The sequence below is a fragment of the Adiantum capillus-veneris genome, chromosome 2 (genome assembly GCF_014529385.1).
Source record: "Adiantum capillus-veneris isolate H3 chromosome 2, ASM1452938v2, whole genome shotgun sequence".
Classification (NCBI taxonomy): domain Eukaryota; kingdom Viridiplantae; phylum Streptophyta; class Polypodiopsida; order Polypodiales; family Pteridaceae; genus Adiantum; species Adiantum capillus-veneris.
In genome coordinates this window covers 128642564-128658962 of record NC_140932.1, presented here as the reverse complement: position 1 = coordinate 128658962, position 16399 = coordinate 128642564, and the positions used below count along the sequence as shown (strand labels likewise).

At 42.2% G+C, this 16399-nt stretch overlaps 2 protein-coding genes and 1 non-coding gene across 5 annotated transcripts; all 3 read right to left on the bottom strand.

Annotated features, from left to right (window-relative positions):
* Positions 1-7912: 7912 nt before the first annotated feature.
* Positions 7913-7993, bottom strand: TRNAL-AAG (transfer RNA leucine (anticodon AAG)). Its single transcript has one exon. It is a non-coding gene; the product is annotated as a tRNA-Leu (tRNA).
* A 487-nt stretch (positions 7994-8480) lies between these two features.
* Positions 8481-12509, bottom strand: LOC147463604 (putative pentatricopeptide repeat-containing protein At1g56570). The gene is made up of 2 exons (XM_086489803.1): positions 10281-12509; positions 8481-10196 (listed from the first exon to the last, which is right to left on the bottom strand). Exons 1-2 carry the CDS (start codon positions 10363-10365, stop codon positions 9853-9855), a joined length of 429 nt encoding a protein of 142 aa, XP_086345929.1. The 5' UTR covers positions 10366-12509; the 3' UTR covers positions 8481-9852.
* A 142-nt stretch (positions 12510-12651) lies between these two features.
* LOC147463603 (pentatricopeptide repeat-containing protein At2g13600-like) lies at positions 12652-15586 on the bottom strand. Of its 3 annotated transcripts, none has more exons than XM_086489786.1 (3): positions 15447-15586; positions 15159-15198; positions 12652-15006 (listed from the first exon to the last, which is right to left on the bottom strand). In XM_086489786.1, exon 3 carries the CDS (start codon positions 14987-14989, stop codon positions 13298-13300), a length of 1692 nt encoding a protein of 563 aa, XP_086345912.1. In that variant the 5' UTR covers positions 14990-15006; positions 15159-15198; positions 15447-15586; the 3' UTR covers positions 12652-13297. The 3 variants fall into 3 exon arrangements, with proteins under 3 accessions (XP_086345912.1, XP_086345907.1, XP_086345917.1); XM_086489781.1 differs by having other exon boundaries at positions 15159-15313; positions 15447-15538; XM_086489791.1 differs by lacking the exon at positions 15159-15198 and adding an exon at positions 15257-15313 and having other exon boundaries at positions 15447-15529.
* Between the last annotated feature and the right edge of the window lie 813 nt (positions 15587-16399).

Genomic DNA, 16399 nt, shown 5'->3' with positions numbered 1-16399 from the left:
TTCAATAAATCTGAAGAAGAGCATAAGCAACATTTAACACGTGTATTTGATATGCTTGCACAAAATCACTTGTATTTGAATCGTGAAAAGAGTTCATTTTTCCAATCTGAAATTGAATATTTGGGACATATTGTATCAGGTAAGGGAATACATGTCGATCCAAAGAAAATTGAAGCCATTCAATCCTGGCCTAGACCCAAAAACTTGCATGAGCTACGATCTTTTATTGGTCTTTGTAGCTATTACAGGAAATTTGTTCGTAATTTTGCTTACAAAGCACATTATTTGACTCTCTTATTGAAGAAAAACACGCCTTATGAATGGACTGATTTGCAAGAAAGCTCATTTAATGCACTTAAACATGCTTTGACTAATGCACCTGTATTGCAATTGCCTGATTTTGAAAGACCATTCTTTGTGGTAGTCACTGATGCTAGTGGGAAAGGTATCGGTGCAGTCCTTATGCAAGATAACCATCCAATTGCTTTCGAAAGTCGTAAATTCAAACCATCTGAAACAAAGTTCAGTACTTATGATAAAGAGTTGACTGCTGTGGTACATGCATTGAAAATCTGGAAACACTATGTAATGGGTACTGACTTGATCATTAAAACTGATCAACAAAGTATCAAATATTTACTTTCTCAGCCCTTATAGATAATAGACATATTAAGTGGGCCGCTTTTATTCAAAGTTTCCATCCCAACATTCAATACCAACCTGGTAAAGAAAACGTTGTAGCTGATGCCTTGAGTAGAAGACCCTCACTTAATCATCTATCAACCATTACGGGAACTTCCTTTGACACTATGCCTGACACTTATGCACATGATGATGACTTCAAAACGACATGGTTGCACATGCTTGATAATTTTGTACACACATTTCTCGAATACACTATTCAAGAAAACTTCCTTTATTTCAAACAAAAATTGTGTGTGACTAAACCTTTTCGTACATTAATTATTGAAGAATTGCACAAACCACCTTATGCTGGACATAGAGGATTTGCCGCAACTTTTCAAAATTTATGTCGTGATTTCTATTGGCCTGCTGTGAGAATGGATGTTAAACAGTATGTGTCAACTTGTTTGATTTGTCAAAAAATCAAAGCAGCTACAGGTAAGAAATTGGGACTTTTACACCCTCTCCCCATTCCTGAAAGACCTTGGGAACATATTTCCATGGATTTTGTTACTGGTTTCCCACTCACAACACACAAACATGACATGATATGGACTATTATTGATCATTTCTCTAAACAAGCGTACTTTGTTCCATGTAAGAAAACACTCACAGCACATCAAGCTGCACTTTTGTTTCTTAAGACTGTTTTCCCACATCATGGTTTGCCTGAAGTGATTATTTCTGATCTAGATTCAAAATTTTGTAGTGCTTTTTGGACTACTGTGTTTGAAAATCTTGGCACTACACTTGACTTCACTTCTGCATTTCATCCTGAATCTAATGGTCAAACCGAAGTCACCAACCGCAATATTATTGACTTGTTGAAGGCTTATGTTTCCTCTCAACCTAAGAAATGGGATGATTACGTACATATTCTGCAATTTGCATACAACAACACCACTCACACTGCCACGGGTAAATCTCCCTTCGAAATTGTATATGGTCACTCACTTCCTACTCCTGCTTCACGTCTTTCTAATGTTGTGCCTGCCGCTGATGATTTCAACACTGACTTTCATGATATTTATGCAAGTGTGCATTCTGCCATTAAACACTCACAATAACTTTACACCAAGCACGCTAACAAGCACCGCAAGGCACACCAATTCAAAGAAGGTGATCATGTTTTACTTCGCATCGAAAAACGAAGGATCAAAAGTGTTGATACTAATGTCTTTGTTAAGCTTGCTCCTCGTTTTTATGGACCTTTCAAAATTTCAGTTGTCATTAATGATGTTTCTTTTCGTTTAGACCTACCTGCACATTGGCACATTCACAATGCCTTTCACATTAGTCTTTTACGCCCATTCCGAGGACCCCTACCAACACACCACATTTATGAAGACCCACCTTCACTTGTAGACCAAGAAGAGCAACTCATCCCTGACAAAATAGTTGACCATGAGACCACCACTACACGCACTGGAATGGTTTATAACCGTTACCTTTTGACTTTCAACGGCCACCCTAGAGAGGATGCCAAATGGATGCCTGAAAAGTTTTTTCGCAACTTTCCCGACCTTCTCCACACTTTCCATCACTCACGGTCCAGTTGATTTCTCTATTGAGCAACTGAGGACAGTTGCTATCCCTGGTGGGAGGGATGTTACGAGACTGGGCACCCTCCTGTTGTAGTGGTTAGCTGCAATTGGGATAGCTGGGCGTAATGGTTAATTATGTGCTGTCTATTTATTTTACTAATTGAGTTGATGATGATTTTGTAGAATGGAATGCGGGGAGTTGACGAAGAGGCGACGGCAATTACTCTTGGCCATTTTATATTTGCACAGTATCTTAGAACATCATTGCAATAAGCCATTATGGCTCTGTAAATAGTTGTAGTGGGAACTCCCCTTATGGGTCATGCAAGAACTAATGAGCTTCACTCATTTGCAAAAGTAAAGTGGTTGTAAAAGAGGGGCCTCAAATTTTGGCACCTTAAACTCAAAGTAATATATTAAATACCAACTCCACAAGAGAGGTGTCGTGGAGTTTGGGGCTAGATTTAGGCCTTTCTCTTGCAGATTCTCTTCTCTACTCTCTTAAGCTATGGTTATTTTGCTGTGTACTCTCTAATCTAGTCTCCATCTCTTACACATCTCTTACAAGCTTGTCTATGTCAATTCTATGTTTACTGTGTGTGTGTGTGTGTGTGTGTGTGTGTGTGTGTGTGTGTATGTGTGTGTGTGTCATAGTCTAGGTGAGTGTGTGTGCTTGGAAATTGGAAGAAGAGGTGGACAGTTTGATGGTGATGGCTTGAAAGCTTATTTTGAATATTCTAAGCGGTTGATCTCGCCCCTCTTCTCCCAACAGTATTTTGGATGCAATTGTGGACCATTGGATACAGCTTGCTTGTTGATTAGTGCCACATGACAACAAACTTTCTTTTTTACTATTTCTTGTCAGTTTTTTTTGAAAGGGTGTTGACATTTGTGTACCTCTCTCTCTCTCTCTCTCTCTCTCTCTCTCTCTCTCTCTCTCTCTCTCTCTCTCTCACACACACACACACACACACACACACACACACACACACAAGAGAGGCATTAAGTATTCTGTCACACAATCTTTTTTGTTTTTGGCCTGCACAGCAGAAGGCCATAGGGTCCTGGTGGAAAAATCGTGCATGTTATGAGCCGTTCATTTTCGAGAGCTAGATGGTTGCCATGTGTCTGTGAGGGCTCCTAAAGTTAGGACTCAACTTCCTCATGCGTCCTTTTTGGGCTAGGTCCGAGTCTGCATCACGAGCATGAAGGCGGGCGCCATTTTTGCAAAGTAAAGCGCCATGAATGCTCCTGCGGGTGATGGGGAAGGCCAGGCTTGTCGCGTAGTTCAGCAAGAGCTATAGCCTCTAGCATGATTGCTACTATACACACCCACACGACATGAAGAGTATGCTTTGTTTACAGGTGGCGTGGCTGGATTTTCTATCGCTGGCGTACTCTTTGCTTTGGGGCTTACTGCGCATTCAATGTCTCATGGGAGTGCGGTCAAAGCTAGGAACGGGTGTCTTCTCTCAGCTCTGTGTTGTTGTGCATTCAATGCGTGATGGGATGCCGCTCAAAGCCAGAAGCGTGCAGGCCTGAGGCTTCTTGGGACAAGTTTGGTATGCGTGCTCAACATTTAGTGAGCACCTCAGTGAACTGGATGGGCAAAAATGGTATTTGATGTACCTCGAGACCAAGAGCAAATGGTATGGCTCATGGATTTTGAGGGCTAGAACATGTCCATGAGTCCATTGAGGACAGCTCAAGAGACAACATATGTTCTTTAAAATCAGTACCTTGAGAGGCTTGCGTATGCAATCCTGTACAATCCTCCTAAAGTATTTGAAATGTTTTGGAATGTAAGTTCTATTTTCATGGACTTTCTCTTGTCATTATCAAGTTATCCATGGATCCAAGGTTTTCTCCTCAGACTTTGTTGTCTTGCCTCCCTCTTTATCTACATTGTGCCGTTATTTTCACCCGATGGGCTCAAATATATATATTCTTTTGTGGTTGTCTTGGTTTTTTTGGTGAGATAGGGAGTTCTCTTGTCATTAATTTATAATGTTATTGAAATTTGTTGTGGTTACTTCTATAATGTCCTCACTATACGTGCTCAATCAACGATGTTTGCTTGATGGTTTGAAGGATGGGGAAAGCCAGAAATTGATGTAAAGTTTGTTTGATTTAGAGAAGCTTGAATTTGCATTTGGATGAAGAACTGCGTGCATGTTCGACAAGGAGGAGGCCAACTTTTTGAAGGCAGTGTACAATCATCTACAACAATGATCAAACATACATTCATGGAGAAGCTTGTCCAGAAATGTAACCCTCGTTTTTTAACTAACTCGTGTTCCTTAAGAGCAAATTCATGTTGCTCATGATTTCTGCATATGCAATCTGGGGCTAAAGCTGGACAGAGCGTTTTTTTGTGAATAGGGCCCTTTTGACGCTATGATGATTGCCACACCCTAGCACCTTTTATGGGCCCCTTTGAACCTTTCTTTTTATCACATTTTTGCATGCATTTTATTTCTTGAAGATGTGCAGGGCTATTGTGTTAGAAAGGGGTTTTAGCAATTGAGCTTGCATGTTGGCTATGGCGACAAATGCTTCTCATGCCAAGCGATCTAGTTGGTTGATTAGTGCAAAATTTGAGATTTTTGCTCTTGGGTAGCTGGGGTTTTTATATGAAGGTCGAAAGCCTTGAGGACGGCTGCTACTGTAAGAGTGGACGACAAGGCAGGAAGGCTATGGAAGCAGCTCTATAAAGCCTGGAGAATATGAGCAAGGTCTATGTTGGAGCATAGAGCTCTCTCTGGCCTTGCCATAGCCATAAACTTGGAGGAGGAGGAGAAGAATAAGTCCTTGCACATGAAGCACTATGTTGTCTTTGGCACGTATTTCCACAAACAGAATATACACCTCGTGGGTGGTGTTCAAGAAGCTAAGTCAGAGCATAACCTCATTCATGCCAACTTCCCTTGTAGAGAGAGACTCACTCACATGATACTTAGGGAGAGAGAGAGAGAAACAACCGTAGAAAGCCCTATTGTCGGTCTGAGGATGGTAGCTAGCTTGGATCCTTTGCTCAACTTGAGCACTGCAGAAGCTAAAAGGGGACATCAAAATCTGGTAATTGAGTGGGAGTTCTCACCAGATATGCTCATGTGCCATACAAGGTGATGCTCAAGAATGCCTACCTCGAGGGACTCATTTCTCCTCAAATTTAGATTGTGTGAAAACATGATAAAATGATCAAAAGATTCAATTGGATAAGGTTCACAAGTCAAAGTGTTTGTGGATGTTTCCATTAGTATTCTTGTATATTTCATGGAGAGAGATGGTATTACATAGTTGTGCATGGGGATGTGTAGTTGCACATTTCTCGTCTGTATTTGGAAGTAAACTTCCCATTTTGTTCATGTACGGATTTTGAGTTCAAATAGATGTGCTGAAACATGGTTTTACAATTGCAACCGTGTACATCATCTAAATCTGGGCAGTGGCCAAGTTAGGCTTCTCGAAGATGATAAAATCTCTCTCTCTCTCTCTCTCTCTCTCTCTCTCTCTCTCTCTCTCTCTCTCTCTCTCTCTCTCTCTCTCTCTCTCTCAACCTTGTCAATCTTTGCTATGAATTTTACTAAGATCTTCATGCTTACATCAAGACTGATTGCCAAATTCTTTTGACTATCACTTGTATGTCCCAAAACCACTCTAAGGACACAAATGGTTAACCATCTAGAGGATGGAAGATCCTCTAGCACTAGGCCTCTTATTAGAAGAGTAGCAAAATTTGAGTGGGTGTCCTCTCTCTCAATCCATTGTAGAAATGTGATGTATCTATATGTATTCTATAATGGCAAAGCGAGTGCCCTTTACACATGGCGAAAACTACGATATGAAGACTAAAGTCCAAAATGAGAGAAGCTCCTCTACGCATGATAAAGAGGGAGGGAGAAAGAGACAGAGAGAGAGGCCATATTTACTACAAATGGTAAAGGAATTGTACAAAAAAATTCATTGTGGACACCCTTAAACATTGGTACTCCCCATTCCTTTGCTCTACTGCAGGCCACCGTGAAAAACTACGATATGAAGACTCAAGTCCAAAACGAGAGAAGCTCCTCTGCGCATAATAAAGAGGGAGAGAGAAAGAGACAAAGAGAGAGGCCATATTTACTGCAAATGGTAAAGGAATTGTACAAAAAAATTCCTTGTGGACACCCTTAACATTGGTACTCCCCATTCCTTTGCTCTACTGCAGGCCACCGTGAACTTTCACCTTGTTTAATCCATGGTGCATGCATGTCAAGACAAATCAACATGGATACAATGATTAAATCTATTGAATCAAGACCGATTCGATAAACATTTGCAAAGATCACCCCCGCTTCCTCCTCCTTTGGTCATTGGGTATTTGGGTGATTTGCCCTCTTTTGTCAATGGTGCATATTTGGGTGCTTTGCTTGCATTTTATGAGGGGCTCAAAGAGTGATTTTCATGTAGGAGTGGAACTCTAAACTATAGTTTTTTTCTGCTTCATATGATGTGGCTTCCAAAACCATGACCGTGTGTTTTGTCCTTTCAACCCAAGTTGTGCATTAATCATGGTATGTATAATTTTTGTTGATGAAAGGCAAGTCGAATTTGCATTTTAAAATGTATTTGTTGACACTAGGTCTCCTCTAATTTGCATATAGGACACATGCAAATTATCTTGGACACATGCAAATTTCTTGCAACTCTGAGTGGTTTTGGTACTACATGCATATGTTTTCTTAATTGAAACCAAGCCTTACACGCACCCTACACTTGGATGAACTAGTTTTGGAGACACATTCATATACTCTATCAAACCGGCCACACAAAAAGTGAAGCATGATAGTTTTCTCTGCACGTTTTTGCTTGCTACCATGGCGTTGGTTTGTGAATTTATGTGTGTTTGGGTTTGTCTAAAGCCCAATATATGACTAATTCATGCCAAGATAGTTGAGCACCTATCTTGGCATGAGAGCAAGTGAGAAGATAGAACCACAATTGCTCCAAAGAGTCCCATGGTTAGTTTAAGCTCTTCCATATCTTTAATCCTCTTATTAACAAACAAAATTGGCGATAAAGTAATGTAACCTCTACAATTTTGTTCAAAACATCTCTCTTCAATTTTGTGCTTATTTGTACTCTGTGTGTGTGTGTGTGTGTGTAGTATACACATGTATCAAGAAATGCTTTCTTTTGTCGTCGAAGGCGGAAGGAGTCTCACCTGGAGAGATTCAAATTTGGGACTCTCTCTCTCTCTCTCTCTCTCACTCTCTCTCTCTCCGAAGGCGGAGTGGGACAAACCGACCGGTAGGCCAAGTTGAAACATTAGTCTAATTAATATATGTAAACTTAGTGTTTTTAACTTGCAGTCACACATCAAGACCATATACCACATCAGCAAATGTTTCGACTAGTTTGGCCATCTTTAAGGGAAAAGGAGGAGGAGAGACAACTTTCTTTGAGGCTCAAGATGCCAAAATTACACATTGCCTATGGATCTAGGGCAGTTTGGAACGCTAGCCCACTATATGTAAACAAGGACTGTTTTTGGACTCGCAATAACACAACAATACTACATACACCACGTCAACAAATTTTTAGAGAAGAAGAAGAAGAGAGTTTTAACGTCGTAGGAAACTATCCCAAAAGACCTTAAAGATCTTGCCGACGAGGAGAAGACCCACAAAATCGAAAGTGTGTGACGAGAGTGGGATTTGAACCCACGCCCTTTCGGACCAGAACCTTAATCTGGCGCCTTAGACCAACTCGGCCATCTCGTCCTTCCTGCTCAAGCACTTTAAATATATATTTACTGCATACTTAGAATGGCAGCCCTGCCGCTTACAGGAGGGAAACGCTACTCACTGTCTCACTGGTGGTTAAAGAATCTTAATGCTGGGTTTCACAGAATGAGTGGGCGGGCTCTACACAAAAGAGCAACGGATTGCTTGCAAGCAGCATCAGCACTCTTGAAACCCAAAATGCCCTCTTCGTACACCACCTGTCAGAGCCTCGGATGATGAAAGTTGTTGGCCGCTCCGAAAAGACGGTTGCTAGATGCTGTTCTATTTTCTGAATTGTTGCAACAAAACCACATCCAAAGTAGGCTCGTTGGTTTCCAATAAATGCACAAAGGGGCCAATGACTGGCAACATTTGATTGATCGACATAGTAGTTTTGTAGAATGGCTAACTTTGATGTGAGTTTTGGAGAACTGCTTCCCTCGAGCATCAATGATAAGATGCTTCTTTTGAGAAATGTTCAACCTTCACCCAAATCATGCTGTTCATTTAATAAACAATCCTTGGATCGTGCTATATTTGGCGGTTCAGGACGACGAGTTCTCTCTATGAAGGAGTACATCAAGTGCTTCAAAAGCTTCTTCACTGGTTGAAACCACATAAGTTAAGAGGTTCTGATGGTGTCAGGCCTACCGATTTATGCAATTTCTGAAGCTTACTATTGAAAGTCCCCAGCCAATTGAAATGTTGAAGCTTGCCTATAAGCGCCAGTTAGAAGGGAAGCACAAGAAAAGGTTCAATTTGTGTCCGCATTTAGATGCCTCTCCCCCTCCTATTCGGAATCATTCTAAACAACAATGTGCAGCCAGGGCAACCAGTTAGCTTGATTTTTAAATCACTCCAAGAAAGGAGTGGAATATGAAAAATACCCATCACAAAAAGTACATATTCCAAGGAGAGACCTATGCCTCCCAAATATGACTCTAGACTTGTGATAAGATAGCATGGGAGACAAAGAGCAAAACTATGTAACCATGAGCTATATCATGCAGTGTTGACGAAAAACCAGGAAAACCACATTAGGGTCATGAGTGCCCAATAGTGGGTGTAGAACTTGGTATAATATATTCTCACACGCGCAGGTAGCGAATGATGGTGATGGTAGAGCCCATGCAGGCTGACAAGTTGCCATTGATGCCATCTCAGCAGCTGGGATTTCGGCAGACTAACGTGCGAGGCTGTGCAATGATAAATCTGCCGACTCAGTAGCCAGAAAGACCCCTGGCATTCCGCATGTTGGGGTATCCGAAGATTGGGCATCCCGCAGTTGATAGCGCTGCTGACAGTGTGCAACAGTGTTGGCCCCCCTCCCCCTGACTTTGAAGGCCAAGAAAGGACAGCTACTGTCGTTTTCCATTATGTGTGCTCCCCGGCCTCCGCCGTCGCCCACATTACTGGGCAAGGTCAGTAGCAATCCTTCCCCTAGACCTTCGTCTCTCCAGCTTACCCCACGTGCATAGCTTATGGCTGTGTGATTGAGCAAAAGCATTAAACCAATGGTAAGAGGTCCCTAAGAAGGTGATCAAGGAAGCGATAAAACCCCGGTAGTGCTCATATCTGCTCTCAAGATAGTGGCTTTGGGCTCAACATGGTAGCTCTGGGGACAGCAAAATTAGAAGCAGATAATTGTAGTCTAGCCAAACTGGCCAGAGGTAAGAAGTTCTCATAGGCCTCTCAAAGTAGGGCAAGTAACACAAAGAGGCTGCAAGCATTAAGAACAATTATAAACGTCACAACGTTTGGCTCTACATTCTCCTCTCTCATCCTATTCAAAATACCCATGACTTTATCACTCTCTCCAAGTAATGCATACCCTGTAACGAGTGCATTCTATGTGGTCAGATCATAAGCACTTTTCTTAACACGCCACACTTCGCATTCATATTGACCAACGCATTTCCAACAAATTGATTCAGTTGTAGAAGCCCTTCTTTCAAGATGTCGTCGTCAATTTCGCAACCCTTTCCCAATGCCCCAATATTATCACATGCTTTCAAGCTACACGAGAAAGTAAAGGCATTTGGAGAAACACCCATCTCTTTCATCTTCTCAAAGAACATCAATGCTTGCTCATTTCGGTCATGATCTACGAATCCTGAAATAAGGGCAGTCCATGCTTCCACATCTCTGTCCAGGAGCTCATCAAACGCCCTCTTTGCTCTTGCCAGCATGCCGCGCTTTCCTTACATATCCACCAAAGTGTTATCAACAAGGCAGCGTTCTCTCAAGAATCCTCTTTGTACAATATCATCATGCAACTCCTTACCCTTCTCTCCATTGCCAATGCTTTCACATGCCTTCAAAATGCATGCATAATTGACTGCTCTGGGAGAGATACCCTTCCATTTCATCTGCTCAAAATAATTCAAAGGAAGCTCACCAAAGCCTCGATCAGCAAGCCCTGCAATAAATGCTGTCCATGTGACCACATCTTGCTTCAAGAGAAAATTGAACACTTCCTGTGCTTTTCCGAGTATACTCAATTTTGAATATAGATCAACCAAGATGCTGCCCACATAAGGATCAAATCGAAATCCCCTTCGTGCTGCTTTTCTGCATGTTGCGGCAAACAATAGAACCCACCAGCGAGGTCACCAACTTACTTCCATGTATTTCTCTTTAGATATGACCTAATGATACATATACAAACCTCCGTAGACAAGTACAAACCAATTGTCAAGGCTGCAAGCAACCTCCTCTCAAAAGGGATCTCCAATCTCCTCATCAAGGGCGGGTACACTGGCTGAAATCTAGCCTCCTTGCTGCACAAAGAGAAAAGTTAGTGATAGTAATATCTCAAATTGTAATGCATGTAGTACTATCTCAAATTGTAATGCATGTAAAGGAGCAAAGAGAAAACAAAAGATTTTATATAGATCAGTGAAAGAAAAAGGTCTTAACAAAAGTACTATCTCAAATTGTAATGCATGTAAACGAGCAAGAGAAAACAAAAGATTTTATACAAACCACTGAAAGAAAAAGGTCTTTAACAATGAGATTGAGCTTATCAAAACATTGAACAAAATAGAAGAAAGACTAATATCCCCGCATATACCATTAACAAAAATACGTGAATTAACATACAATGGTCAATATGGATTACGGGGAAGCATTATCAATGTACTAACAGATGTTGAAAAGACTCAAAATTCATTATCTCATTTCATAGATGAAAACTCTATATTAATAGGGCTGAAACAAAAATTACAGTATGATCATACTATATCTCAACGGACTTGTTTGTCCACTTCTGACGATTCGCCAATCGGCTGGATGAAAATCTGCGAAGGTACTCCGCTCTAACCGTTGCACGTGAATCACTTCAAAACGCAGCCCAGATCTTGTCCAGCATGATGCTTAAAATCAACAACACTCCTCGGTCAAGACTGCAAGTACGCAATGGTTCTTCACGACAAAAACGCTGCCGAGACAGATCAGTCCCTCTCTTGAAGCAAAAATGGAGAGAGAGAGAGAGAGAGAGAGAGAGAGAGAGAGAGAGAGAGGAAAAACGTGGACAAGCCTTGCGTGGAACTCTGCTTACAATAGATACAAAGCTCTACACATAACAATATGCCAGAATGGGGGCACCCCTTCCTACCTATATAGGTGATCAAAAAAATGCCCAACCCACATCCATAAAAATCCCACAACCCTAAATACGGGAAAAATGAAAAACTGAGAAAAAAATAAGGCGCCCACAAAAAGGGCCACGAGTGGCCAGCCAGACCACATCTAGGACATCCCCCCACATGCCTAGAATCTTGAAAACCCTCACAAGGTCAGGCACAGCCACAAAGAAGCCCTCACTCACAAGGTCTATACAGGGAAACCCAAGAGATGACCTCCAATACTCCAACATCATGCCCACTTACGCTTGCCTATGACTTCTACGTCAACAGTCATTTAACGCGATGCATCCTCTCAATCATTCCTTGCCTCCAAACATCATGCCTTGGCTATGACTTCTATGTCAACAGTCATTCTTCCTGATGCATCCTCATAATCATTCCTTGCCTCTTGGCATTCCATTATTGCTCCCGCGGTGGTGGTGGTGTGTGTGTGTGTGTGGGGTGTTTTGGGGGGCGGGGGGGGGGGGGGGGGGGGGGGTTCTCCTATGTAGCGTGTCTCTGACTCACACTTGTAGGATCTCTCACGGACATTTTGTCTCTACTCCAAAAATGGTCGACTTGCTCTCGCACATGGACATAGCCAAGATCTCCTCCCACTATTGTGTGTTGGTCTTGGAGGGCATATTATTTTGGAGCTTATGTTTCGGCATCCTCCTTCCTATGCCAAAGACTAATCAACTTTGACTTGATGCCCATTCCTTACCTTGGCACTTTTCCGTTCTTTTGGTCAGAGTGCTCCTCTCCAAGGGGTCTCCTCGCCTCGTCTTGTGCTACTCCACTAGGCTATGTGATTGCCCTAAGTGTGCTTTGTCTGGAGACCAGGTTCTTCAAATTCATCAGAATAAGCGAACTTGGGCACTTTACCCGATAGGGCTTGACAACCCACATGGCCACACTAGACTACCTTCAGCACTTATGGCTGGATCTGGAGCCTATCAAAACCACAAAGAGCAATTACCAGGGATTCCCACTGAAGAAGAGAAGAGAAGAGAAGTTTTACACGCCAGAGGAACAATCCCAAGAGACTTCAAAGATCTATCCAATGAGTTTTGAACTCAAGCCCTGTGATTCAAGAGGAAGAGGGAACTGGAATAACCAGGCCTTTTGATCAAGTGCATCTTCATAGCCCTTCATCTCTTGGCACTTGGGAGACGGAGACAAAAAAAAAGAATATAAATGCCAAGGGTTCCACATTCTGCAGTGATTGTACATGCACATAAAGTGCAAGCCAATCCTTCCTCATGATGCACTGCCCCATTTTTGTTGCTTCTCCGCTCCAAATCGTGCACCGGTATCAATAGAAACCATGTTAGAAAGCATATGTTTCGAGAAAAGACAGGAAAATGAAGCACTGACGTCCTGGTGAAAAATCAGATACATCCCAAAATAGATGTCATGATGGTGTTACAAAAGCTATGTTTGTATCATCTCTATTTCTCCCGTGTCGCATTCATGGTGTTGCCAGACCCAATTCAATACCATGTCAAATAGCTTACGCATGGACTCAATAAGAGGGCATGCACATGAGATGCATAGTTTTAACAGCAAAATGAGGAGGGAATCCCACCACAAGTATGACTATTGTCTATGGCAATAACAACCACAAACCTACACATTTACATTTGCTTGTTCTCCCCTGAACGGCAGTCCTACATCAAGACTCTTCGCTCACAAAAAGAGAGTCCAAAGCTTTTTCAAAATTATTTTTCCGCATCATTGCCCTTGACCTCATTGCTTCCACTTTATTTGCATGCTCAGTCATGCGAGCTCGAGCATAGATGTTATACATGGTAACATATGCTGCTTCGGCCTTTTCGTCCAGTAGTACGGCCTGTTCAAAGGCCTTCTTGCCTAGATCCAAATTCTCCCACTTATGACAAGCACCCAACACAGTTAGCCATAAAACAAGATTAGGATGAAAAGTTGATTCCTTCATGGCTGCCACTGCCTTATCCAGCTGACCTGCTCGACCGAGAAGATCGACAATACAAGTAAGGTGCTCCAGACTTGGTCTGATCTGATAGCCCTTGCACATGATCCCAAAGAAGACTTCGCCTAACTCAACGAGCCCTCCGTGGCTGCAAACATTAAGAACACTTACAAAAGTCACAGCATTTGGCTCCGCATCCTCTTCTCTCATCCTACCCAAAATAGCTACGACTTTATCATACTCCCCCAGTAGCGCATACCCTGTAACCAGTGCATTCCATGTGGCAAGATCACGAGAGGGAAGCTTGTTAAAGACCCCTAGCGCTTTTCTCAACACACCACACTTTGCATACATATCAACCAAGGCATTGCCAACAAATTGATTCAGCTGTAGAAGCCCTTCTTTCAAGATGTCGTCAAGAATTTCACACCCCTTACCCAATGCCCCAATGTAACCGCATGCTTTCAAGCTGCACGAGAATGTAAAGGCATTTGGAGAAACCCCCATCTCTTTCATCTTCTCAAAGAACTTCAATGCTTGCTCATTTCGGTCATGATCTACATATCCTGCAATAAGGGCACTCCATGCTACCACATCTCTGTCCGGGAGCTCATCAAACACCTTCTTTGCTCTTGCCAACATACCACACTTGCCGTACATATCAACCAAAGTGTTACCAACAAGACGGCTTTTATTCAATAACCCTCTTTGTACAATATCATCATGCAACTCCTTACCCTTCTCTCCATTGCCAATGCTACCACATGCCTTCAAAATGCATGCATAAGTGACCGCATTGGGAGCAATACCCTTACATTTCATCTGCTCAAAATAATCCAAAGCAAGCTCGCCAAAGCCGCGGTCGGCAAGTCCTCCAATAAGTGCTGTCCATGTGACCAAATCTTGCTTCGAGAGAACATTGAATACTTCCTGCGCTTTTCCAAGAAGACCCAATTTCGAATATAGATCAACCAAGATGCTGCCCACATAAGGATCAAATCGAAAGCCCCTTCTCGCAGCTTCTGCATGTAGCTCGAGACCACGTTTCACATCTTTGAGCTGGGCACAGGCCTTGAGGAGGGCTACAAAAGTATATCCATTGGGCTCTAGAAGATCCTCTTGCATTTGCTCAAAGAGAAAGAGAGCCAGCTCTGCATGTCCGTGCTTGTTGTAGCCATAGATGAGGGTAGTCCAAGTGAACTGATTTCTGGGTAGCTTATCAAAGACCCTTTGTGCATGGCATAGGCTTCCTACATTTGAGAGCAAGGAGAGCAAGCAATTGCCAATCAGATGATGCGCATCCAGCCCAAGCCCACAAATGTGTGCATGCAAGCGTAAGGCAAAAGGGAGAGCCTCTTGCACTAATACTGTTTTGACATTACACTGAAGGCTTGCTATGGAAGGATGCGGAAGCATTCCCTCCTTTCATGATGCTGAATCAACAAGTGCAAGAAACGGATCAATAGGCAAGAAAAAGAAATGATATGGGTGCACATTTTAAATATGATACAAGAGGTTAAAATTGAGATGCAGGCTACAGCTGTAGAAATCCCCCTCATAATAGGGACAGAATGAAGAACCTCACCTGAGTTTTAGTTACATTCTGACCTCCCTACTGGAAGCGCCTGTTAGTTTGAGCATCACGACAACGAAAAACGTTAGACAATTAGCAAGATGTGGTACCTCAGCGTTGCTCGATTATCGCATGATCGCGCAGCTGAAAAATGGCGGGTACTACTCCTAGTCATGCAAATGCAAGCAAAAATCAGATGTTGCGAAAGAAATGGAAAACATCAGCCAGGTCACCTGCTCAACCTACTTCGCATAGATTTCTCTTCAGACATGACCTAATGATGCATGTACATTCCATTACCTCTGCAGGCTTTGAATGCCGCTGTGAGAAGCAGGAGCCGAAGGCAAGGTATCTGTGCTGACATGTCTACTCTCTGAGTAAAGATTTCTCTCTCTATGCGGTACCTCACAAGCCATCGTCCCATACAAACATCAGAAGAGAGTTGCTACTGCTCTAGAGAGCTCAAAATAAAAAAACGACTCATTTAAAACATGCCTTGAGAATATCTTTTTAATAAATAAAAAAAGGATGAAACAACATATTCAATAACAATGACTAGGGGTATTTACATTTTAACAAGTGATAAAATCACGAGGCCTGCCCATACATTCAAGGGTAAGTTTCATGAAATATATCTAAACACTATTCGGAAAATCCACATGCACTTGTTCATTTTAATTGTATAGTACAATTTTAATTGTATAATAAGGAGAAATTACGTGTTTGCCTACTTAAAGATTTTAACAAAAGTTTGTATCAAGTGATACCCATCGAAAGCCATGAAACTTTGTTATCCTTGTAGTTTATTGTATCAAATCGTGTACACTAATAAGTTAAACTACTGCTACATAGCAAAAGATCCATCAATATATTAAACATATGCCGCAATTCTCCTCAATAAAGTGAGCACAGATCCGAGGATCGCACGCCTGTCAACCAAATCAAGTCGATGTTGCAGGCACCGTAAAAAATGCTAGCTGATGAGACTGCCCTCCACCAAGAAGCAGTTGCTATGCTATGAAGCAGTTTTCAGCATGCTCATTTGCCCACTAACTCGATCAGAGCAATACAAAAGGTGGAGCAGAATGGGGATTCAAAGATCTCAGCCTATAGGGGGCACAGAGAATGGTAAGCTAAACTTGCACAAAATAGTAGCTAGAGAGGGAATAATACCCTGATGTGTGTGTGTGTGAGAGAGAGAGAGAGAGAGAGAGAGAGAGACATGTTGTGACCTATCTATGGCAAGCACAACC

What these genes read in the sequence shown, in the direction of transcription:
- LOC147463604 (XM_086489803.1), bottom strand. Translation starts at nt 10,365, where the DNA reads ATGAAATGGAAGGGTATCTCTCCCAGAGCAGTCAATTATGCATGCATT. An exon ending in CATTGGCAATGGAGAGAAGG is followed by an intron (nt 10,197 to 10,280) that starts GTAAGGAGTTGC and finishes TGGATATGTAAG; the next exon opens with GAAAGCGCGGCATGCTGGCA.
- LOC147463603 (XM_086489786.1), bottom strand. Translation starts at nt 14,989, where the DNA reads ATGCTTCCGCATCCTTCCATAGCAAGCCTTCAGTGTAATGTCAAAACA.